The sequence below is a fragment of the Lissotriton helveticus genome, chromosome 7, assembly GCF_964261635.1.
Source record: "Lissotriton helveticus chromosome 7, aLisHel1.1, whole genome shotgun sequence".
NCBI classification, from domain to species: domain Eukaryota; kingdom Metazoa; phylum Chordata; class Amphibia; order Caudata; family Salamandridae; genus Lissotriton; species Lissotriton helveticus.
The window spans coordinates 1,589,505,555-1,589,531,419 of NC_136068.1; the positions used below are offsets into that span (position 1 = coordinate 1,589,505,555).

At 48.3% G+C, this 25,865-nt stretch overlaps 1 protein-coding gene and 1 long non-coding RNA gene across 3 annotated transcripts in view; one reads left to right on the forward strand and one right to left on the reverse strand.

Moving 5' to 3' along the window:
* The window catches only part of LOC144767559 (uncharacterized), a 358,110-nt gene extending 349,427 nt beyond the window's left edge, over nucleotides 1–8,683 (reverse strand). For both annotated transcript variants that reach the window (XR_013598259.1, XR_013598258.1), the window contains exon 1: nucleotides 8,544–8,683. This is a non-coding gene — a long non-coding RNA (uncharacterized LOC144767559). The remainder of the gene's footprint in view (nucleotides 1–8,543) is intronic.
* Nucleotides 8,684–8,694: 11 nt separating this feature from the next.
* The window catches only part of LOC144769590 (uncharacterized), a 75,036-nt gene continuing 57,865 nt past the window's right edge, over nucleotides 8,695–25,865 (forward strand). The window contains exons 1-3 of the mRNA XM_078653748.1: nucleotides 8,695–8,706; nucleotides 8,742–8,820; nucleotides 9,043–9,102. Of these exons, the coding sequence (XP_078509874.1) occupies nucleotides 8,695–8,706; nucleotides 8,742–8,820; nucleotides 9,043–9,102 (151 nt within the window). The remainder of the gene's footprint in view (nucleotides 8,707–8,741; nucleotides 8,821–9,042; nucleotides 9,103–25,865) is intronic.

Consider the following 25,865-nt stretch of genomic DNA (forward strand, 5'->3'; position numbering starts at 1 on the left):
TTTTTTGTCTAGAATAACTCCAAGGGATTTTGCGCTGTCGACAATGATGGGTTTAGTGTTGAGTAGATTCAGCTGATCCATCCATGATTGAACCGGGGGGGGAGAGAGTGAGGAGGAGAAGAGGAGGAATTCAGTTTTGGAAGGATTCAGAATCAGTTGATGAGTTGACATCCAGTTTTGGATGGAGTCCAGAGTAGAGCTTAGGAAGGAGAGATCATGGGTGGAGGCAACTTTGAGGTAGAGTTGAGTGTCGTCTGCATAGAGATGGTAGTGAATCCCGGATTTGCTTAGGAGGTTTCCCAGTGGTTCTAAGTAGAGATTGAACAATGTGGGTGCAAGTATAGAGCCTTGAGGAACACCCTGACCTACCGCCACAGGAGAAGAAAGACTGTTCGCAATTTTGATCATTTGGGATCTGTCAGAGAGGAAGGATGCAAACCATTTAAGCACAGTGCCCTCCATGCCCATTCTCTGTTGAAGGATATTGAGGAGGGTGTTGTGATTGACAGTGTCAAAGGCTGCAGAAAGGTCCAGGAGAATTAGAAGACAGGACCCCCCCGCATCGAGTATCCTCAGCGCGTCATCAACCACTTGCAGTAGGGCTGTTTCAGTGCTGCAGTTTTGCATGAAGCCAGACTGACACTTGTCAAGAAGATCATTGTCCTTGATATGATGAGAGAGTTGTTTTGCTACACATCTTTCTGTGATCTTCGCAAGGAAGGGAATGTTAGTGATGGGGCGGAAGTTGTTGAGGTCCTTCGCATCAGCAGTAGGCTTTTTAAGCAGAGGGGTGACCTGCCCAGTTTTGAAGGGGACAGGAAGGGAGCCTTGCCAGAGAGAGAGGTTGATCAGAGTGGCCCAATAGGAAGTCCAAGGCAATGGCACTGGGGATAGGATCAAGAGAATGGTTGGAGGGCTTTGTTTCGCGTATGCACTTGAGAAGGGCATCTTCAGATATGGGATCAAAGCTCTGCCAGATGGCTAAGGATTTGCGCTCCTCTGGAGGTGTAGGATGCGCGACCTGATCCACAAGTGATTTCACTTTTTCATCGGAGAAAATAGCGAAATCCGCTGCTCTCTTAGTAGGATCCTCCACCTCGGAAGAAGGGGGAGAGCAGCTCGGAGACTTGACGAGCTCGAATAGTTTTTTAGGTCTATTTTTGGCGGAGTCAAGGAGGGTTTTGAAGTGCGCCGCTTTCTCAAGGAAGATATGCTTGTGGTACCTGGATCTTGCGCCGCTGCTGCAGCATACCAAAACTAACACACAACTAAGTGTACATTTCAAGGTAATTCGCTAACACTTTTATTTTAAAAAGTACATGCAGGAACTTACTCTTGGTTTGTTATATAATAGTCAGTAGAAACAATTTCCGTTTCTGTATGTGCTTCTACCTCCCGAACAGAATACTCTCAGCCTCTTTCAGTTTAAACGCTATCGGGAAAAAATTGAGATGTTTTTAAGTGCATGTCATCTTTTAATTTGTCTGTTGTGTCTAATTGGGTTATCCGAGTGTACTTCAATGTGTTTGTGTGTGTGCGCGTCTGAGCAGTCTGATGAAATCAGGTTGTCATGTATTTCCGCCCCTAAAAACTACAGCTTATCTAAAGTGTTCTCTGATAAATCCCATAAATGTGGCAAAGCTGTGTATACTGGACAGTCTCCTTCAGTTTGCAGGGTTAAACCCAGCAGCTGCTCTAACTGCTCTTGAGACTCAAATGGTCAAAAGGTGCCAAAGTGGAGTCTTACCAAGAGACCTTATGCCCAAGTTTCTGGTGTTAGCAGATGCAAATACAGCAGGGAATGGAGACCTGCGGTATCCTTTGTGGGAAACAAATCCCGAATGAGTTCACGGTCAGCCATGTCCTAGTGCGAAAGGAGTCTGCGGGCCAGACTATTATGACGTGGAGAATGTGCAAGAGTTGTTCAGTATACCGGATCCGCACAACCTTCTCACTTTGGGATGTCGAGCTATGGAAGATTTATTTTTGGAAATTGATGTATAAATATCCACAACAAAACAAGAGTACACTACATTTTAGCTTTGTAGTCCTTGGCCCCTCCCTGTTGGCATCCTTCTGCATGTGCAGTGCATAATTAGGCTGTCGCATGAGGAGGAGTGGGCCCACACCCATAGCTGTGGTGGCAGGTGATGTTCTGACTGTGTGTGTGTGCAGTGGTACAAAGGCAAAAATCCCAGGCTATCTACAGTGCATTACAATGAATGTCAGTGAATCCAGCTGTCTTTTTTGATCCTGGGACTCCAAAGCCATTAGTGAATAAAATTTTCCAGATGTTAGTCCTGGTGCCATCCTCTGCTGTCATCATATCAAGGGTGTGCTGCTACAGCGAATCTTCATCACAGCCAGTCTCACTAGAACTCAATTAATCCCAGAAACATCTTTCAATGGAAACTCCACGGCCATAATCATTCAGGGAAATATCCACTGTCACATTTATTCCTAGCCACAGTAGTCCCAAATGTTCTATGAATGTCTTTCACAGCCTCTGAGCTATTGGCATTGTAAACGACAATCTGGCAGATGCATCAAGCAAAATACCGGGAGCAAACGGCCAGATTCTCAGAATCTGGCCGTTTGCTCCCGGTATTTCTGCATTTGGGATGCATCATCCCAAATGCAGAAATCGCAATTTAAGGAATCTCTAAATAGTGATTCCTTAAATTGCTCTTGCATTTAAGGAATCGCAAAATGAGATTCCTTAAATGCAATGCATGAAACCCAAAAAAATAGCGAATTCGCTAATAGGGGGAGCAAATTACCATGAAGTTGAACTTCGTGGTAATTTGCTAAAACTTTGAAAAATGCACTTTTGTACATTTTTCTAAGTTACATGTTGCGCACACACATGCCCTTAGGGCATGTGTGTGTGTAACATTTGTGCACAGGTCCATTTCAGGGGTGCAATAGGGTGTCCTTTGGACACCCTGGCTCCCTTGAAATAGCGGAACATTAGCGATTCGGTAATAGCTAATCGCTAATAAGGAATGGCTTTCCCATTCATTCCTATGGGCCTAAATGGCTTTCCCATTCATTCCTAAAGGCCCGTAGGAATGAATGGGAAAGCCATTCCTTATTAGCAATTAGCTATTACCGAATCGCTAATAAGGAATCTTAAGGAATTGCTAATAACATTGCAATTCCTACATGCATCCCGTTTTGCGAGTCTTTAATAGCGATTCCTTAAAATTAGCTATTAAGGACTCGCAAAACATAACTTTGATGCATCTGCCAGAATGCCTTTTATTCATGTGTTGATTTTCAAAATATATAAATGCTCGTTTCTATACCTTCCTCTTACATGTTACAAAATATTGGCATTTATGTAGTCGAAGTTCTCGGGGTTCACTCAGGGCTTTAAGTGGGCCGGGTCTCATCGGGTCTGAGCACCGGCAGTTTTTTTAAGGAGGCCTCAAAACGGGTCTCTATCGGGGTCTGTTTTGTGCCCTGGCACGGACGGTCCGTTTTTTTTCCCGGACAGCAGTGACAGTAGCCACATTGATGTGCGTGTGGTGAGCGCTGTAGAGCAAGGGAAAGCCTTTAAAGAGAGTAATTTTCTCTCTGGATTTCCTTTAGCTTTTTAAAACTCAGGAGCAGCAACATTGTTGTGGGGTCACCAGGGTTTTAAGCGGACGTTTTTTCAATATGATATACAAGCCATAGTTGCTGCTTATTTATCTTATGCACCTAGCAACCATTGACAAAGCCAACAGTCATGACTTGTAGGTATGATGTGACTTGTTGTATCATATATCTGGACGCAATGACAGGAACAGAAAAATACAAGTCGGGCGGCACACTGTGCTAAACACAGATTGTTAGCGTTTGGTTTTTAAGCCACGCCCCTAATTAGATTGACCACGCCCCTCTGAAAGACCCCCTAGTTTTTTCATCCCACTTAAAGCCCTGGGTGCACTCTTTCCAAAATGGGGCCTGGCAGAAGCAGTCCCGCGTCGCATCACGTCTCCTCTGCAACGTGGTGGTGGAAGTAACTTCTCCCCGCTCTTTTCTTTTGCCGCAACAGGAAATACTACCTGCCAATCAGGAGACTGGATACGACGGGGGCCGGGCGGCTGGCATTTGATAGGGCATGGGCGACTTTAGGAAAAACACGTCACCGCCCGAGCAGGAGCCTATCTCCAGAAGCCTGCACTACACTAGACATGCGCATGCCTAATGATTTGTGAATGATTTTTTTGTGGGGCGCCCCTATGGACCAGCTGCCACTGGCAGCAGAAAAATATATCAAGTGACCAGCTGCCACTGTATGGGTCAAGCGCGCGGAGGCGTTTGTTGTTTGTCACAGTATGTACTCGGCAGCTAGAGCTGGCCTGAAGAGCTGAACTGCTGGTGTCCAAGTGTCTGGGGGGTTTCTTTACTAGATTGAAAATAATTGAATTATTTTCAATACAGTTAGGGTGACCAGGCATCCCAGATTTGCCCGGACGTCCCGGCTTTTCACCAGCTGTCCTGGTATATTTCATTATATTTAGCTCCAGTCCCGGTTTTTAGAGAGGGTCGACTGAAAAGGACTGGAGGTGCTTTTTTATGTTTTACAAAGCATAGATAGTTGGCAGTTGTTTCAAAAACGCAATTTAATTAACAGGCAAGCTTCTGGGTTTAAAAATTGTATTTTATGTATGTTCTAACTCTCTGTGTTCTGTAATTCTCTGTTGAGGAGCGTTGTCATTCTGTGCGCTCGCTTGAAGTAAAATTGTGGTCCTTCTTTTTCCGTGAAATGTCCCGGTTTTTGTTATCTTTAACATTCTGGTCACCGTAAATATAGTAAAGAAACCCCCCAGACACTTGGACACCAGCAGTTCAGCTCCTCAGGCCAGCTCTGGCTGCCGAATACATACTGTGTGACAAACAACGAACACCTCCGCGCCCTTGACCCATCCCACTTACGATATGTGCCCTGGCACTGGTGAGGCGTCGCCTGCCTGCGCGCTCGGTGCTGCGAGCCACTGGAACAGGAACATGGCACAACTTAAACATATAATGGCCCCACTGGGCTCTTGCACACTTCATTATCAACAGTATCCTCACTCGCCAAACCAACCTTAGTCACCGTTCCACGACAGGCTGAATAGGGTCACCAACCGTCTGTAAATTTCAAGGACCGTCCGTAAATTGGACCTCACGTCCTTTGTCCTTCAGGATCCCTTTTACGGACGCCTTTTGTCCGTAATTTTGGGCCTGGCAGGGAACAGAGCTGTTCCCTGTGAGAGGCCTCTGATCTCTGATGGGGCACTCTTCTGTGAAGCACAGGAGCAGCCCCACCCCGCCCATTGTCATTCTGTATGCTGCTGATTGCCACATACAGAATGGGCCAAGTTTGGGTGTCACAGTATGTGGTGGGCCGCCTCCTGCCCAGTAGCGGCCACCGCCAACATTAACAGCTGGTGAAGGGCATTCCCAAAAATCTCATCAGAAGTATGCTGCTGGCCACAGGGTCCGGAGTCCGTCTCTCTCTCTTCTTTAGGCACATGTTGACAGCTAACACGATGTGCCACATTTGAAAATAAACGGAGGGTGAAATGTGTTTCAAATATAAGTTCAATTATTTCAGGGCTAGTTTATTACACAGTATTGTCTAAAATAAAAAAAAGCTGATTCTTTCCAGCCTGCTCGCCCAAATCAGAGATGCGAACACTCCGCATCTGGCTGTGCATAAAAGGAAAGAAGAACCACCCTCTTCTTTCCTGGAAAGGTGAGGAAGCATGCCCCACTCCACTGTAACTTTGGGATTCATAGCTCTTGCACAAGAACCCAAAGACACCCCGGATGTGTTTCATTTGAGTCTGAATTTTTACGCATGTTTATGCATTTCGGTTTATTCAACATAACAGGATGCGATAGTTTTTCAGTGAACACGTGTAAAAGTGTAAGGTACTCTAATCTCATGCTGCTGTATCAGCCTTCCATTTTCATTTGATCGATATAATTAATTTGTGTGAGGAGTCTACCTATACATATCATGTATACAGCGCTATCGGAATGAGGAGTGAGAGGAAAAGCTTGGGAATGGATGAAATCCTTCCTAACCGACCGAACCTTCCAGGTCGCCCAGGGACAGTTCAAGTCTAAGGAAATAGAACTCAATCAGGGAGTGCCACAGGGCTCCAGTCTCAGCCCCACTCTTTTCAATCTATATGTAGCCCCCGTAGGAGGAATTACAGACACGTTTGGGGTTGAGATAGTGTCGTATGCGGACGACACGCAACTGACTGTAACACTTACACAACCTGAGAAGCAAAGCGCCTCCAACTTTGCAGCTTGTATGCAGAAGGTGGCACTCTGGATGGCAGACAATTGCCTACGTCTGAATGGCAATAAAACGGAGGTACTGATCATAGGCAAAGCTCCATCAGTATGGACTTCAGCGTGGTGGCCGGAAGAGCTGGGTGATCTACCCACACCTAGCCATTTAGTAAAGAACCTAGGGGTCTGGCTAGACAAAAACCTCACGCTCGACCACCAGACCAAACAGGTAGCAGGAACCTGTTTCGGGATACTACGAGTCCTTAGGGAAACGCTTGACCTTATGCCTGTATCAGTGCGCCAGACCATAGTACACAGCCTAACAACATCTAGACTGGACTACGGGAACGTTCTGTATCTTGGAGCCAACGAAAAAAGTCTTTCTAGACTCCAACGAATACAGAACGCAGCGGCCCGTCTGATCCAACAATTACCCAGGAGAGCTTCATCTAAAAAAGCTCTGAAAACCCTCCACTGGCTCCCGATCAGGGAACGGGTGACTTTTAAGGCCTTATGTACAGGTCACCGCATTTTGCATGACAAAGGTCCGAGATACCTTCGCGGTCTTCTGCAATGGTATGAACCCACCCGACAACTGAGATCATGTGGGACAGGACAGGTGCATGTCCCGAGGGTCCAGACAGCCAAAATGGGCGGGAAATCCTTCAGAGTCCAAACGGCCAAGAAATGGAATCAACTGCCAGTGGAACTGCGCAATGAACCTTCAGAATCTAAATTCAGGAAAGACCTGAAAACAATACTCTTCCCCAAAAACTAAAATCGTAGGAAGCATCAGCAACAAACAACTCTATTAGCATTTACAGCGCAGGGACCCACTTGCTAGTGTAACCAGGCGCTTTACAAAATACTAATAAATAAATATGCGTTTTACAAGTGCACTTTATCATTTATGTTTTTTTTTCAGTGAATGATGTACTGGGGTCGTCCAAGTTCATACATGAACCCCATAATGCACATTTCACAAAGCTTGACACCTGACAAATGTACATTTCTTATTGTCTTACAGGCTGGATGGCTGAAAGGGTAAATGGTTGGATGGATGAGTAAATGGTTGGATGGATGAGTGGATGGATGGATGGGTGGAAGAGTGGATGGATGAGTGAAAGGATGCTTGGATGAAATGGTAAATGGTTGGATGGAAGAGTGAAGGGATGGATGGATGGGTGAAAGGGTGGGTGAGTGAAAGGATGGATGGAAGGATAGACGATGGATAGGTTTTCAAATGGTTGAAAAGGTTTGGAAATGGATGGGCCCACAGAAGGAAGGACTGAATGAATGGTGAAAGACTGAATGATGGATGAAAGAATTAATAGATGACAGAATGTAAATATGGAATGGTGGATATCAGGGGTTTGATGGAAGGATGAATGGCTAGATCATTGGACGAGAGAGCTCTTCTGGGAAGGGTTGTGATGACTTACTTTGATTTCTGGGTGCCATAAGAGCTTTAGTTCAAAGTGGGAGGTCTTTACATTTTCTAGCAACTCCCTTGCCTATGTGTTAATATTCTGTATTTGCTGTGTGCTTATGTGTGGGATCTATACATCATGCATATGACATTTTGAGTGACACCCAACTGCTACTTGAATGGTTACACTAGTAATTGTAAAATTGTGCATGCTTTGTTTTAGGTTTAAGTTTTTAAGGAGAGCCTCAAAGTGCCATTAGCTGTGCTTGAGTTGATTATTACGTTTGTAGCAATAGGCAAGGCGTTAAAAAAAACCTATGCAATAGTGTATTGACAGTACATTCTTGAAGAAAGCTGCAGGGAAAAACACCTTTTTGACTTCCGTCTGCTAGTGCATCTCTCTGCGAAGCCCCCATAAGCAAAGTCATATTCCATATTTGAAGTTCTACTTGCTGAAACAGCCATAATGCGTTCTCTATAGTGATTTTATCACAGCAATCCTCCCTTTAGTTCACCTATGTGTGCAGCTTTACATCTCACAATAGCACTCAGATGTGAAATGCTAGTAACAAAGTCTATTCGAGCAGATTTTCCTGACCACTTCTCTCACCAAACATGCCTGCTCAGGACCGTGAGTTGTAAACAAAATATCCGACTTTACACCCAGTGCAGTAACCATATAAATAGATTATCATATGAAATACCACAAAAAGACATGTACAGTTGCTCAAAGCTGCACGTATACCGAAAAACGATTGTCTCAAAAGTGGTTGTCTATTTACATACTTTTATTCTATCGCACCACTTCCTCTGATATGTCTGTAAAACTTACCCTTTGTCCCGAAGTTTTGTCCTGAATTTTGACCTTCTGTCCTGAATTTAGACCTGCTGTCCTGAATTTTTACACTCACCGTCCTGAATTTGCACCCTTGCCAGTTGGTCATCCTAAGGCTGAAGCGTCTACAATTACCGTCTGAGGTGCTATGGTTCCCGCTGCCCGGAAACGGAAATACTTCAAGGGGCAGGGCAGCGCGAGGGCGGGCTTACGGCTTCTGGTTTAACTGTTGCGCTGGCTCACTCCACGTGCGTCATAGAAATTGTAGAAACCGGTAGGTGTTTCGTGCTTTGGTTAAAAACTTCTAGTCTGTGCCAATATCGAGGTGGATTCGACTCGCAAGTTATATGTTAAATAACTCATGCAGAATATATCAATTATGTGCAAACTATTTTCTGGAAATTTAGATGAAGCAACATTAAGAGGTAGTAGGTGTTTACGAAGTTCTGTTAAGGCGCAGCGGACTCGCCTTTTACATGTAACTTTTTTTTTGCAGTCCTGGCCTACACCTCTGCTTCCTTGTTCGTCACCCCCGAACTTACCATCAATAAAAAAGGTAACATTTTGAGATTGATGACATACTAATATAGAACACATTTCGGCTTCATGATTTGTTTTGTGAAATTGTCTTTTGTAGTATCTTGTATTTTCCTTTAATTGTCTCGAGCTTGCATGCCTTCATCCTTTGTGTATCCTTTTAAATGCTGGTGTTCTGTGTTCTAGAGAGCACTGTTAGAGTTCTGTAAAGTACCATGATGTCATTCTACAAGCTGACACCGAGGTACATGGATGTGCTTTTCTTCATGGATTAAAGCTACCATTTAATCATTCTTCTAGTGGTATTATTGAATGACAGAGAATACTACATATTTCGAGTGACAAGTACTTAATACACATGTATTAGGAATTTTAGATACCATTGGAACAAATAATGTTTTAAACCATTGTGTGGAATACGTTTTTTAAGAATCTCCCCTGCCTTTCAAGTGATAATTTCCCACTTCTAAGCTATTTAGACACTTGCAAACCACTGAATCAAAAATAATAAATATAACGTTGGTAGGGCATACGTGCTAGCAGACCCTATTCACACGTGTGACTCACGATTTGTAAAGCCAACATTTACTTTATTTTAGCTGTCTCCTATCAGAAAATGCCTCTCCTTAAATATGCCACGGGGGGGGGGGGAATACAGTCCCCCGATTTGTTTTCATCAAAATCTACCAATTTCAGTTAAAAAATGTTGCCTTGTATGGTATTGCAATAAGAATTATTTAATATGTGAAATTACCTCACAACAGATAGCTGTTTATTAATCATGACTAACTATTGGAATATATCTTAAAAGGCAACCAATGTGGTTGCCAGTTGTCAACACATAACTTGGCAAGCTGTTAATGAACAAAACTGGTCAAATGTGTGTCCGATCTTTGCTTGCTTGTAGGTGTTGCGTCGCGTACTAGCCCAGAATCAGGGCTAGTGCCGGCACAATTGAGGGGCAATTATTGGCACGCTTGGGGGCCCTGAAATAATGATGCTGAGCCAGGCGGTGTGTTCACTGGTCTAGCCGCCGTAGCCCAACTGGTGTACGTGCGTGCAAGACCCTTTTATTAACTTAAGGTCACATGACCTTTACGCACTACGCCTGTGATGGCACAGGCAAAACACTACATTCCTCCCCAACGAACATCAAAACAATATTAACAGGTAGGTCTTCTGATCCACTCCTAACTTATCAATTTCAACTTAACACAATGTTCGACGGGCACATTTAGGAACAGTCTTACGTAAAATGGTCCCTCAGTCGGCAGGATGGCGCTGGGTTTCCCCGCAGTTGGTGTTGTGACAAGTTCAAGTTCAAGTTAGGGCATTTATAAAGCGCACTACTCACCCAGAGGGTCTCAAGGCGCTAGAGGGAGGGGTTCATTGTTTATCGAATAGCCAAGTTTTCAATTCTTTTCTGAAGGAGATGTGATTCTGAGTAAGGCGGAGGTGGGTGGGGGAGTGAGTTCCAGGTCTTGGCAGCCAGGAAGGAGAAGGATCTGCCGCCCATGGTGGTTTTTGGGGTCTTTGGTGAGGGAGAGTATCAGCTGGGTGTCGTCGGCGTAGGAGATGATGTTGAGGTTGTGTCGACGTGCGATGGGGGCGAGGGGACTCATGTAGACGTTGAAGAGGGTGGGACTGAGTGAGGAGCCTTGAGGTACGCCGCAGATGACTTCGGTGGGCTCTGAGTAGAAAGGGGGAAGTCGGACTCTGTGTTCTCCCGGCTAGGAACGAGATGATCCAGTCCAAGGCTTTTCCTTGTATGCCGATGTTGTTGAGGCGTTGTATGAGGGTGCTGTGACAGACAGTGTCGAAGGCGGCGGAGAGGTCGAGAAGAATGAGGGCCACTGTTTCACCGTTGTCCAGGAGTGCTCGGATGTCGTCGGTCGCCGCAATGAGGGCGGTCTCGGTGCTGTGTTTGGCTCGAAAGCCGTTCTGTGAGGGATCCAGGGAGTTGTTGGATTCAAGGAAGGCTGCGAGTTGGCTGTTGACGGCTTTCTCGATGACTTTGGCCGGGAAAGGGAGGAGGGAGATGGGTCGGTAGTTTTTCAGTTCTGAGGGGTCTGCTGTTGGTTTTTTCAGAAGGGCGCTGAGTTCGGCGTGTTTCCATATTTCTGGAAAGGTGGCTGAGTTGAAGGAGCAGTTGATGACATCGCGGAGTTGGGGAGCGATGATGGAGTCAGCTTTGTTGAAGATGTAGTGGGGGCAGGGTTCAGAAGGTGAGCCAGAGTGGATTGAGTTCATGAGGCGAATGGTATCTTCAATGGTGATTGGGTTCCAGGAATTGAGGTAGTTAGTAGGAGGGGTGGGATCAGAAGGGGGCGGGGTGAGTTGGTCATTGGGAGTGTTCTTGAAGCTGTTGTGGATGTCGGCAATTTTGTTGTAGAAGAAGGAGGATAGCGCATTGCAGAGGTCTTGGGAGTTAGTGATGTCGTTGGATGCTGCGGGAGGGTTGGTGAATTCTTTGACGATATTGAAGAGTTCCTTGCTGTTATGAGAGTTGTTGTCGAGACGGTCCTTAAATGCTGATTTCTTGGCGGAACGAATCAGTTGGTGGTGTTTGCGGGTGGCTGTCTTGAGGGAGGTCATGTTGTCTGAGGTTGGTTCTTTTCTCCAATTCTTCTCCAGGGTGCGGCAAGTCTTTTTGGATTTTTTAAGGTCATCATTGAACCAGGGAGCCTTTTTGCTGAATGATTTCAACTGGTGTTTTTTCAGGGGTGCTAGTTCGTCCGCACTGTGTGTAATCCATTGCCTGAGGTATGTGGCTGCTTGGTCTGGGTCCGTTGTTAGGGTGGGAGTGTTTTGGCTGAGGGATGCGAGGAGTTGGTCGGTGGTGATTTTGTTCCAATTTCTTCGGGGAATGGGTTGTGGACGGTTGTGGGTCAGGGTTGTTTTGTAGCTGAAGTGAACACAGCTGTGATCCGTCCAGTGGAGAGCTGTAGTGTGATCGAAGGAGATGTGCTTGCTGGAGGTGAAGATAGGATCGAGCGTGTGTCCGGCTGTGTGAGTGGGGGTGTCGACAAGTTGTTTGAGTCCGAGATTGGACATGTTGTCCAGGAGGGTGGTGGTGTTGTTGTCGAGAATGTTGTCAAGGTGGTAGTTGAGGTCTCCTAGAAGAATGTAGTTCTCGGAGGCGAGAGCGTGCGGGCTGACGAAGTCTGTGATGTCGTCGCTGAATTGAGATCGGGTGCCTGGGGGCCTGTAGATGAGGGTTCCTCTGAGGGTGGTCCTGGGGTCGGTGTGGATCTGAAAGTGGAGGTGTTCGGCGGTTGCAAGATTGTCGTCAGAGCTGGTTGTAATTTTGATGGTGTTTCTATGGACGATGGCGATGCCTCCTCCAGTTTTTTAGGTCTCGCCTGTCGATGCGCATGCGCATCGAGCTTGCGAGCCTATTGCGGCTTAAACAACCTTTAACTAAGAAGCAAGGAATCGTGGCGATTCCTTGCAGTGCCCGTGACTTTTAAGCTCAATGCGCATGTGCATTGAGCTTAAAAGCGCGTGCACAGCCGCAATCGCCGTCTGTTCCCTAATCCGCATTCCTCCGACACCTTTTGAAGTGAAGCTTAGCTTCACTTCAAAGGCCCGGCTTCTTAACACCCACATGCCGCTCTCCCCGCTCCGCCCCCTCCCCTGCCCGCCGTGTCCACTTCACTTTGACGGCCGCAGGCCGTCTCTCGTGTTTCTGCTTGTTGATTTGTGTCACTGTTCCGCAACTCGGCATAAAGCAGCAGGAGGCAGGCTAGAAATGGTAGTTCCAGGGTTGCAGTACCCTGAGAGTCCACTCACACCCATAAACTTGCATATTTAAGGGTATTTACAAAACTCCCCTTCAATCACTTCAGGGGATGCTGGAAAAGTGAATTTGCAATCGCTCAGCAGAATTTCTTATGAGCCAACATGGGTTATATTTGCTTGTGGGAAAAGAGAAGTCACAGGCGTTTGCTAGGTTTTCTCTTTTCTTATGTATTCCTGAAAGTTATAAATCTGCCCCAATACAAGGGAATGTACTAATCAATGCTAATTTATTTTCGTCATGCCCATATTAGGTTTGCATACATTAACTATGAGAGAGAGAGAATGAATGAATGAACGTGCAGGGACGCGCAACACTCCCGGGCTCTCTCCTCTCGCTTTCTCTCTCCCCCGCTTTCTCTCTCCCCCGCTTTCTCTCTCCCCCGCTTTCTCTCTCCCCCTTCTCGCTCTTTCTCCCTCTCTCCTCTTCTCGCTCTCTCTCCTTCCCCGCCATTTTTGTCGGATCCCCCCCCCCCCCATGCAAGATCGAAGCGCTATGAAATCTCGCCAATGGATCTGGTTTGCTTGTTTAATGTGTCCCCAGTTTGTGTGGTATTGTTTTCCAAATTGTGGTTCAAGCATGGCACGTGTGCAAGTGCTGCGGCCCTTGAATAGATGTCAGTGATATTTTAATATAATGGCGTTAAAAGCTACTGGCGTTTATTTAATTGTGGTAGGTAAGTATTATTTGATGCACTACTGGCTTACATGAAATGTACATTATGGTTAAAATGTGCACTACCGTTTTGGGCTGACGAGTTAAATCGCAGGTGAATTTACAGCTAACATTCAAAACCCGCTAGCGCCTCGCCGGTGTTCTAACTAGCTTAATTAGTTTAGCGCTTAACATCCGCAAAAAGGCATGGTGTCAATAAAGTAGAAGCTCTCACTGGGTCCTGCAGTGGTGTGAAATCCTCTGCGGACGATGTTTGTGAACCCCTCCAGCGCCAAGAAGCCTAATCCATAAACGCATTAAAAAAATGCTGTTGGAAGGTCCAAGGCAAGGGGCCGCTTAGTAGCACCTCGCTCTCTCGCCTCTCGGTTTCTCTCTCTCTTTCCCTCTCCCGCTCTCTCTCTCTTTCTCTCTCTCTCCCGCTCTCTCTCGCTCTCTTTCTCTCTCACTCGCTCTCTTTCTCTCTCTCTCGCTCTCTTTCTCTCTCGCTCGCTCTCTGTCTCTGCAATCGCTCAGCAGAATTTCTTATGAGCCAACATGGGTTATATTTGCTTGTGGGAAAAGAGAAGTCACAGGCGTTTGCTAGGTTTTCTCTTTTCTTATGTATTCCTGAAAGTTATAAATCTGCCCCAATACAAGGGAATGTACTAATCAATGCTAATTTATTTTCGTCATGCCCATATAGGTTTGCATACATTAACTATGAGAGAGAATGAATGAGAATGAATGAATGAACGTGCAGGGACGCGCAACACTCCCGGGCTCTCTCCTCTCGCTTTCTATCTCCCCCGCTTTCTCTCTCCCCGCTTTCTCTCTCCCCCGCTTTCTCTCTCCCCCTTCTCGCTCTTTCTCCCTCTCTCCTCTTCTCGCTCTCTCTCCCTCACCGCCATTTTTGTCGGACCCCCCCCCCCCATGCAAGATCGAAGCGCTATGAAATATCGCCAATGGATCTGGTTTGCTTGTTTAATGTGTCCCCAGTTTGTGTGTTATTGTTTTCCAAATTGTGGTTCAAGCATGGCACGTGTGCAAGTGCTGCGGCCCTTGAATAGATGTCAGTGATATTTTAATATAATGGCGTTAAAAGCTACTGGCGTTTATTTAATTGTGGTAGGTAAGTATTATTTGATGCACTACTGGCTTACATGAAATGTACATTATGGTTAAAATGTGCACTACCGTTTTGGGCTGACGAGTTAAACCGCAGGTGAATTTACAGCTAACATTCAAAACCCGCTAGCGCCTCGCCGGTGTTCTAACTAGCTTAATTAGTTTAGCGCTTAACATCCGCAAAAAGGCATGGCGTCAATAAAGTAGAAGCTCTCACTGGGTCCTGCAGTGGTGTGAAATCCTCTGCGGACGATGTTTGTGAACCCCTCCAGCGCCAAGAAGCCTAATCCATAAACGCATTAAAAAAATGCTGTTGGAAGGTCCAAGGCAAGGGGCCGCTTAGTAGCACCTCGCTCTCTCGCCTCTCGGTTTCTCTCTCTCTTTCTCTCTCCCGCTCTCTCTCTTTCTCTCTCTCATAAGTACAAAAGTACATAGCATTGTGGAAGTTGTAGCCCTCGAATATTTTTCAGGCATCATACAAGTATATGGAGGTTGGTCTTAAGATTCCATTTTGTTTCTTTTAAGCCATACTGGCACTCCACTGAACTCCATTATTGTTAAAATCCACCCCCTCCGTCATTAGTTGATTGGAAAACCCACGTGCTAGTGCTGGCCGGCCGTGTAAATTGCACTTCAAAGGCCGCTCTCCCTGCTCCGCCCCCTGTAAGTGCTCGACATGAGACAAATGCATTAATCTGTAGACGGTAAGGAGCAAAGAGAAAAGCATGCAGCCCAAGACAGGAAACTCCCTACCTCAATATTAGCGAGCATCTCTTTCACCCTCGACCCAAGAAAATAACAACTTTCATGGCATGTAATGCTCAAACTATTCTAATTCCAAGATATACAAATAAAAGATGGCCATGTAGATAGTGATTGCAAACGAAATACTCTAACTAGGCTGGCAAGTACATGGATAAACATTTTGTGAGCTGGAAAAAATAAAATAATCTCAATTCAGCACACAAAGAAGCACTCACTGGCTGCATAAGCGGCATCTGGCCAGGCATCATTTGAGAGGGTGGCATGCCTCCAGGACCCATCTGTCCAGGGCCCATTCCTGCCATCATGCCAGATGGGTGCATGTACGCAGGCTGTCCTTGCATTTGCATCATCCGTGGACTTTTGTTCATCGACTGCATTCCCGGCTGCATGCCTGATTGCATGCCCCGAAGAAGCAAAAAGGCCAGTTTTAGCCATCAGCAGGCTCAGGCTCTCACTTACAATGGCAGAGTGTATATTGCATTGATGGGTCATATCCAGAGCTTAGCCACACGTTTCAGAAACCATTTACTATATATCGATTTGCCACATTTTACTTGAAAGGTTAATGCGGAAAATCAACTGCAACTGTACTGTAAATCTGAGAAACTGACAAGCAGTCCACACTGCAAGAACACAGTACATTAGACTGTACATTAAAGGCTTTCACGGCCGGCCGGCCGTGCTTTCAGTTTCACTGCCGGCCGGCCGTGTAAAGTGCACTTCAAAGGCCGCTCTCCCTGCTCCGCCCCCTGCTGCGGCCGTGTCGAATTTCTCCTCCCCCCTCCCCACAGCAATGCCCTCCTAAAAGTTTCCGAATGAAGCTCTGGTTGGAAATTCTTAGTACGAACCCTTCAGGTGGGCTGAAAAATGTGTGTGAGGGTTGCTCTGAAAAAGGTGCGACCCACAAATTGTAACTAGTAATGACGTAAGTAATTATATGTTTGGCTTACACGTGACCTAAAATACTGTGCATTATATGCTGTGCCACACAACCAGTTTTGGGCTACCTCTCAGCGAGTTATATTTTGGGTTCAATAACACAACACATCACACAAAAACAAGCATACACTTCATTTAAAATAAATATCTAAAAGCACTAACTCTAATGCTGCGAGACCTATTGCATTTCCAATGCTTGTTTAATGGTGCGGTCTTTTCGAATGATCTTGTAAGTGTCCGGTATGGCTATGGCGATGTCGGGGGCAGAAGATGCGTTCATCCAAGTTTCAGTGAGGAAGGCGATGTCAGGTGACACGGTGTCGATTAGGTCCCAGAGTTCGGTTGCGTGTCTGTGGACCGAGCGGGTGTTCAGTAGGATGCATTTCAAGTCGTTGGGTTCGGAGCTGAGTGTGGAGGAAGTGTGTTTGGTGAGGGTCCTGAAGCAGTTGAACTTACAGGAGAGGCAGGAGAATGGGCCGTGGGTACGTCCTGGGGTAGCTACGCAGCATAGTGGGGTGCGTCCTGCGTTGAGGGCGAGGAGAGTAGCGGCATCATAAGTTACTCTGGGGGGTTGGGCCCTGGCTCTGGGACTCCGGCGACAGGTGTGGTTTCGCCTGGCCTGGGCTCTGGGTGACTGCGACTACTCTCCAGCTCTCCATCTGCTTCTCCTTCATGCTGAGTCAACATGGGGTCAGGTGATCCCCGACCATTCATTGGGGAGAACATGTCCATCGAGCCGCTTGAGTTGACATCTTCCTTCGACGTGGAGTTATGGCCACTCTCAAGCCTCTTAGGGGAGGACACAGACCCCTCGGGCTGGTACTTCTTGAAATGGGACACATTGCGGGTCACAGTTTCTCTTCCTCGAGTGGCAATAACTCTGGTTCCTTTAACACTGACCACGGTCCTCGGGTCCTTTTCATATGGCAGCCGAAACTTGCCACTGGTAATGCGATTCTTGAGCATCACTGCTTCCCCTCGTATGAGCTGGGGAGTTTTGGCCCTTCGTGGATGACTGGCTTGAGCATGCGCCTTGTGGCGTCTGGCGTCAATTTGATAGTCATCAGGTGCCTCCGGCCGCCACTGGGGGTGGTGAGGTATTGAGTCTGTGACCACCCGGCCCATGAGGAGGTGCACTGGGGCTACGCCCGTCGTGGTGTGGGGCGTTTGACGGTAGCTTCTCAGAAAAGTGAAGATGGCGAGTTTTATGGACTCTCCTTTGTCATGGGCGATTCAAATCACCTTATTCAATGTTCACATGAATCTCTCCACTTCGCCGTTCGCTTGTGGCCATACGGGTGTGATTCGGCGATGATGAATGCCAAGAGCGCTCAGGTATGTAGTACGCTCTTGCCCTTGAAATGGAGGTCCGTTGCCAGTTCTCAGCTCACGCATGAGAAAGTGAGCAGCCATAATCTTTTCAAGTTTAGGGATCACCTCCGTGGCACTCGATGCCGATATGATTTCCACCTCGGGGTATTTTAAGTGATCGTCAATGGCCACAAACATGTGGCGGCAGATTTCGGCCTGGGTCCCACAATGATCGGAGCCGGTCGAGGTGCTTCTCCGGTCACTTTGCAGGCATGGCAGGATAGAACAGTGGCCTCCACAAGTTCGTCCGTTAGTGGGAACCACACCTTGGTTCTGAGTCGTGACTTGGTCTTAACCATGCCTTGATGCCCAATGTGAGCGAGCTGAACAACTTGAGCCGTTAATGACTTGGGGATCACCAGCCGGTGTCCTCTTAGCAGGCATCCTGTGTCATCTTCTTTGAGCTCCTCTCTGACATGGTATAAGCTGTCCATAACCCGCTGTGCTTCGATATTTAAGATCTTCCATTCTTCTTTGGCCTTATGCCAGTTGCCACTCTGCAGAGCCGCCTTGGCCCGTTGTAGGTAGTCGTCTTTACTCGTGGCCTCTGTCAGGCTCTCCATGGATATAGGCAGGGGACATGACCGAGCGGTGATGCACCGGACATACTCTTCGGTATCGGCCGCGTCTTCCATCTCCTCGATGGTAGCTGCTCGGGGATGTCGCGACAGGTTCCGGGAGCCAGGCTGGTACTCTACTTTTCAATTGTAATTTTGGAGCTGCAACATCCACTTCTCGATCCGAGGCGGTGGCTTTGGGGATGTCCCTGAGAATAGAGCAACAAGTAGCTTATGATCCGTTGCTACCACGAAGGGCTTGCCATAGATGTATAGGTGAAAGTGACTGCACCGCCAATGTATGGCAATAGCCTCCTTCTCGATTTGGGAGTATCTCTGCTCTGTCTCAGTGAGGGACCAGCTGGCAAATGCCACAGGGTCCCAATCTTCATCCTGGTGTCGTCTTTGCAGCAGCAGGGCCCCTAGTCCCATGGGACCAGCATCCACGGCCACTAACGTCAGCTTTTTTGGGTCGAAGAAGGCAAGCGTGATGGCCTCTTTAATCTCCATGAAGGCTTTGGCTTGTTCCGGGCCCAAATTCCAGGAGGTGGAGTCCTTGATGAGTTCCCTTAATGGTAGGGTCAGGTTGGCAAGATCACGGATGAACCTCCCACAGTAGTTCACCATACCGAGGAAACTCCGGACTTCGGTGATGCTGGTGTGGGCGACAGCGTCTTTAATGTCTTTCACCTTTTCCTGGTCAGGGTTGACTCCATCGGTGGAGAACGTGTATCCGAAGAACTGTAACTTTCTTTTTAAGAATTCGCATTTCTCCCAATGAAGGGTGAGTCCCACATCTCGCAGGCGCCGAAGTACTTGGGTTAGGCGATTGTTATGCTCCAGGATAGTCTTAGCGTGTATCATGATGCCGTCGCTAACGTTAATTACGCCAGGGATGTCCATGATAAGTTCATGTATGATATTCTGAAATACTTCAGCCGCACTGGATACTCCGAAGCTCAACCTGGTATATCTCCGGAGCCCCACTTGTGTTGAGAAAGTTGTGATGTTGCAGGATGCCTCATCTAGCACCAGTTTATGGTAGCCGGACCGCAGATCTAACTTTGAGAACCAGCACGCTCCAGCCATCTCTCCAATGAGGTCATCTATAGTGGGGGTGATGTGGTGCTCCCTCTTGATAGCGGCGTTGGGCAGCCGCATATCCACACAGATCCTCACCGCGCCAGGCTGTTTAGGCTTCCGGATGACCACAATTGGAGATACCCAGGGAGTGGGACCAGTCACTTTCTAGATTATGCCCGCGGACTCCAGCTTCTTGAGCTCTTCCTCAACCTGGGGGCGCAGGTGGAAAGCTATTCGCCGATGCCACAATGCCACCGGCTGGACGGTGGGCTCGATATGGAGATGGACCTCTTTGCCACTAAACTTCCCGATTCCTTTGAAGACTTCAGAGAATACTGTTAGAAGGTCCTGGGTTGACTCCTGGTGTACCCCGAAGGCAAATGTCACTACACCTAGATCTTCAGCTGCTCGGCACCCTAGCAGCATGCCTTGTCCGTCTTCAGTGACAAAGACGTTGGTGGTTATGGACTGAGCACCATGTGATATGGATGTTCTGAACTTGTCTCGTATCTTCAGGGGTGTGTCTTGACCGTAAGCGAACACGGTGATGGCTGTAGGGTAAAGCACAGGCGTTGGGCTCATGGTTTGGTGGAGGGCAGAGGCCATGATGTTGATGGTGGCGCCCGTGTCAACTACCGCCATGACGTCTCTGGAGCCCACACGAATGCTGCACTGGGGTAGGCGTCGCGCCTTTCCAGTGGTGGTGCCGATCATGTGCACTTTGTGCACTACCCTCTCTTCCTCCTCGTCATCGTCCATGTCGCTTTGCCCTCTGTCTCCTTCTGGTACGGCGTTAACCACTTGCCTGGGCTTGCGGTACTTCTTGAACCTACAGACTTTCTTAAAGTGGTTAAATCGTCCGCACCCGAACATCTCTTGCCTTTTGCAGGACACTCAGCCGCCTGATGGGGTGACCCTCCGCAGTATCCACAGGATTTAGGTTGCCCTGAGGTTGATGCTCCGGGTCCCTTCTTGACCCACCTCGTCGGGGGTTTTGTCCTCATGGCATTTACCGGTTCAGCCTTTTCAGGCGCCTGGAGGGCCGCTTCCATGTCCGCGGCCCGTGCTTTCGACAACTCCTTGGTGCCAGGGTCAGTATGTCGGTGAGGGACTTTCCAGACTCCTCCAATATCCGCTCACGGAGCTTGGCAGACGTGCAGCCCTGAATCACTTGTCCCCTGATCTCCTCCGTTACGTCTGCGAACCCACACGTGGACGACAGGTTCTTGAGACGGGCGTGATAGGTGTCCAGCGACTCTTCGGGTAGTTGCCTTGCCTGCCTGAAAATGAATCTTTCGTAGTCTTGGTTGGCCGAAATGTCCATTGAGGGCATTTATTAGTGTGTGGTGATTCTTCGGCGTAACCTCCACCAGAGTCTTTGCGATGTTATGGATGTCCTTGCCCCCTAGATGGAGTAACATAGCTCTTTTTTGGTCCTTGTGGACTTTTGTAGCTTCAAAGAATATGAGTAGGTGATCCTCCCAGTCTTTCCACTTGGGTGCAAGTGACGAGGGCTACCCCTCCACTATGAAGGGCTCTATTGGGGGTATCGTGGACATGATTGGCGCCTTGACTGGTGTGTCTGCCACCTCTGATGATTCCCTTGCCGTCCCTCTGACTCTTCCTGAACTCCGCCTCACTAGGGCCTCACCCGTTCCGGGCTTAGGGGTGCTAGTTCCCTGCAGTGTATGCAGAACAACTGTCCTTTCTACCCCCTGTGTTGTGCTGTCTGGAGGATATCTTTATTGTTATTTGTACTTTTTCTCTTGTCTGTGCCAGTGCTTCTTGACTTTTTTTGTTTGTGTCAACGCTTGTTGACTTTCCAGTCCCTTGGCCAGCTGGTGGCTGAGGCCTGTGTACCTCTTGAAGGGGCAGGGTGGATGTTTTCTCCGTAGTGAGCTCCTCCACTCACCCACTGTGCACCACTAGGCCTGTGATGTAGGCCTGTCTCTTCTCCCCCCCCCCCCCACACACTGTGTGGGGGCCTGTGACCCCAGCAGAGGACTCTGACACGCTCTTTGGGGACTGGGCAGGGGGACCGTCAACAGGAGCTATTCCAGCCTCCCAGCTTTCAGGGGCCAGCAGCAGGAGTTTGCGCACCTCCCAGGGAGGGGCACCACGTTGCCTGCAGGCCGATATGGAACAGATGGCAGGCAGCTGAGCGGGGAGCCGTCACGCGACTCACCTCGTGGGCCCGCAGCGACACAGCAGGGCTTTCACAGTACTCCTGCCAGTGTCCGGGCGCTCCGATTGAGCCGCCGCTGAGACAGGGCGCAGCGTGCCCCACGCCGGGGCACGAGCGCCGCGAGCCGATGACAGTGCTCGCGGCCGCCTCACCGTAGCTCCACACGCGGCGAGGGCACGTCCACCCTCGTCTCCAGCTGTTTCGTGGCGTACTAGCCCAGAATCAGGGCTAGTGCCGGCACAATTCAGGGGCAATTATTGGCACGCTTGGGGGCCCTGAAATAATGACACTGAGCCAGGTGGTGTGTTCACTGGTCTATCCGCCATAGCCCAACTGGCACTCATACGTGCAAGACCCTTTTATTAACTTAAGGTCACATGACCATTGCACACTATGCCTGTGCGGCACAGGCAAAACACTACAGTAGGGAAGGAGGGACTTGCGGAGTGAGAGGAACCAGCTCAGTCTAAGCAGGAGAATGTGGGTTCTTTCATCAAATGATTTTAACCTTTTTCATTTATCTCTGTGGTACTATGAATTTCAAGGTGCCAAGTTTTTTTGTAGAAGTGACTTAGCAAATCTACACCTATATGATGTCTCAATAGGAGGGAGATTAAATCTTGTTGAGCTGCCTGCGTAATGTACACTAGTGGGAAACATAAAGAGAGCACAGATTTTAGAGACCTGTATACGTACTCCCTCACCATTAGTAGACAGTGTTCAGATCTTGGTGAAGCCTAATTAAGGCCTTTCTAGTATGGATATAAGTGACCGCACTCTGAGCAATGAGTCTGTTGTTAGTTACTGGTCTAGAAAATAACCTAGTGATAGGGGCTTGAGCTCAGATCTTACTAACTGCCTTTTTAATCTCAGTAGTAGATAGCTAAGGTCTCGGCAACTGGCCTGTGCAATGTCTCTGTGCTAGGTTGAGATAAGCTAATTTTAGAAGGACTGGACCATGGTGACAATCAAGCTCTATGCCCAATGGCATGATGCAAAATTTGGTTTCGTCCTATAAAGCTTGAGAGTAATTCCCTTCCTGCATACGTCACACCCCTGAGGAAGAATTGAATTTTTCTGAAGCCATAATTGGCAGATAGTGATGTCCAGGTATTTGCCATAGTTTACAGGTCTCAGCCAAAGGAAGAAAAATATTCTTATAGCTGTTCTATCTCCTATGTCCGTTAGAAATGATTTAGCAGCCTGATACTCCCTAAAACCACCTCTGCCTCTTCCAAACCATTACTCGACTGCACAATTTCCCCTTTTAAGTTTTATTGATATGAACTGTCTTAAGTGGACCTTCCCTTCACCCTCACCTTTACAGAACCTTCTAATCGTTAGTGTTTTTTAGGTGTTCTTAACCACTGCAAGGGCCATGCAAGGCTACTGCATTGAGGAGGAGAAAGGGTAGTACATAATTTAAAATACTTTATTCTATTTAAATAAAACTATAAAAGCACAGTTAAACAGGTTGTAATAAAAGTTCATAGCATACATCAGTGTAAAAATATAGAATACCAGTTCAGCCTGATTGGCATTAATCAACATTCCTACTATGATTTAAACATTTCACTCTAACACTTAGCACAAGTTGAATATACAGTACTAGCTTTGGAGGCAGCCACAGATTAAACCAGGTTCTCATATATATATACATACATATATATATATGAGGAGTATGTGGATATATATATATATATATATCTCGTCTGTCACAAAGTGATCCAGCAGGCTGCGAGAGCGCTCCACAGTGTGTGCTCGGCTCAGGGGTCGGATCCAGACCCAAATACCGTGACCAAAGCCTTGTGGGGCTGAAACGCGTTGGTGGGGTGAAGCGCTGAATAAAGGCTTCTGAAATTCTCTGTTTGTGCCGCTCCATTTGTACGACACAATATACAGTCGCCAGTAGCTAGTTATAGTTAAGACCTATTTTCCATAAGAAATCCGCAACATTCTATTTAGAATAACTTTGGCGCCGGTTGATGAATCTTCGCAAAATTTTCAAAACTAATTATCAGCTCCGGTCTGCTCCTATCCTGTAAGTCTCTGGATGATTTGTGTAGCGGTGGCCGAGAAAGAAGGGGTATCCCAAAACGTGTTTTCCCCATGCAGTTTTCCACAACGATTTACCAAGAAAAAAACTCCCAGGACCACAAGGACCCCCAGGGCCAAAAAAAAGCCTTTTAAAAAAAGATCTGCGAGATTCACTCTCCCAGCGCGAATTTTGGCTGAAATTAAAAAAAAAGCAGCGCGGTCTCCCGCGCTTCAGTGGTAATTAGCCCCCGGGGGGCCAAATCCTGGGGCAATGAAAGAATTGGGTGGGGGAGCCCAGCCCCGGGGACCGCCACCCCGGGGCTTCATGAGAAAATGTGGTCGGGATAATAGCCCCCCAGCCCAGGGGACTGCCAGGGGGCGTTTAAAATAAGCAATGGGTGGGGGGGGCTCAAAGGCCCCCCCAAAGCCCCGGGCACCGCCACCCCCGGGGCTTTATCACAATATTGGCAGGGGCTCACCCACCCGCCCCGGGGACCGCCACCTCCCCGGGACTCTAATATTCAAAATAGGGGGGTCTATGACGGACCCCCCCCAGCCCCTGTGACCACCACCCCCTGGGGATTTAGAAATGGTGGGAGGTGGCCGCGTGGCCCCCCTCCTGGAGCCCTTGAAGGCCCTGGGAACCACCACCCCCCAGGGCCAGCTCCGGCAGTGTCCCGGGGTGCCCACCCCCGGGACACTCCTGATTACCATAGCAAACTGCTTTGGTATTTGGAAGAGAGAGCAGGGAAACCTGCTCTCTCTTCCAAATACCAAAAGACAATTGCTTTTCCACATGGGGAGCTGCATCTTCGCAGCTCCCCATGTGGAAAAGCAATGCCGGCTCCTGCAGGAGGCGGGGAGCCGGTGGGACCGTGGGGGATTGGGGTCCCCCCCACGCTCCCCAACGGAGAGGGCCAGCCCGTAGGGATTGGGTCCCGGGGCTAGAAGTGGCTCGGGAGGTGGTCCACGCGGCCCCCCTCCTCAAATATGAAGAAAAAAAATTTATTAAATAGGCCGGCCCCGGGGGATGGGGTCCCCGGGGCCATAAATGGCCTACGGAGGGGGGTAAAGTAGCCCCCCTCCTAAAATTAAAATAAAATTGAAAAAAAGGCCAGGCACCGGGGGATGGGGTCCCCGGGGCCAATTGTGGCCTTGTGAGGGGTGCCCCCTTCAAAAATGACATTTAAAAAACAATGGGTCAGGCCTTGAGGGATGGGGTCCCCAGGACAAAATATTAGGAAAAGAAGGGGGGGCCACACAGCCCCCTTCTTAAAAAAAAAGAAAAAGACCGGCATCGTGCCGAAGGCCACGCCCCCTACCAGCATCACTCTGCAAACGCGCCCCCTGGCACATTCCCCTTGAATACTGGGGATCCCTGGGGGCCAACAAGCCCACCAGGAACCTCCAGTATGCGCCAGGGGGCTGCGTTGCAGCGAGGTGTTCTGAGGCCACGGCCCTTTTTACACCTCTCTACAACGCAGGTCTGTGGAGCTTACTAGAGGTAGTAGGTGGGCTAGTTGCACCCCAGGGACCCTCAGTATTCAAGGGGTGCGTTTGCACAGTGGTGAAGGGAGGGGGCGGGGCCTGAGTTCACATGTGTGCAAACACACTCTGTGGCGTGAATTAAGTTGGGGAACTAATTCTTTGTCAATCCTGAGGGTCCCTGGGGGCCAACTAGCCCACCTTGAACCTTCAGTAAGCGCCACGGAGCTGCGTTGCGGAGTGTTGTAAAAAGGGGCGTGGCCTCAGAACATCTCTCTGCCACGCTGCCCGCCGGCATATACTGGAGGTATCTGGTTGGCTAGTTGGCCCCCAGGGACCCACAGGATTGAAGAGGAATCAATTCTCTAACTTAAAATGTGCCACAGGGCGTGTTTGCAGACATGTCACCTCAGACTACGCCCCCTTCATTCACCACTGTGCAAACGCGCCCCGTGGCGCAATTCAAGTTGGGGAATTAATACTCTTTCAATACTGAGGGCCAAATAGCCCAACAGATATCTCCAGTATGCGCCAGGGAGCTGCGTTGCAGACAGGTGTTCAGAGGCCACGTCCCTTTTTACACCTCTCGGCAACGCAGCTCTGTTGCCACTTACTGGAGGTACCTAGTGGGATAGTTTGACCCTAGGGACCCTTAGGATTGAAGAGTACTTAATCTCTCAACTTACAACAGTGATAGGGCGCCTTTACACAGTGGTGAAGGGACGGGACGGGGCCGAAGTGATGTGTGCAAACACGCCCTGTGGCGCGTTTTAAGTTAGGGA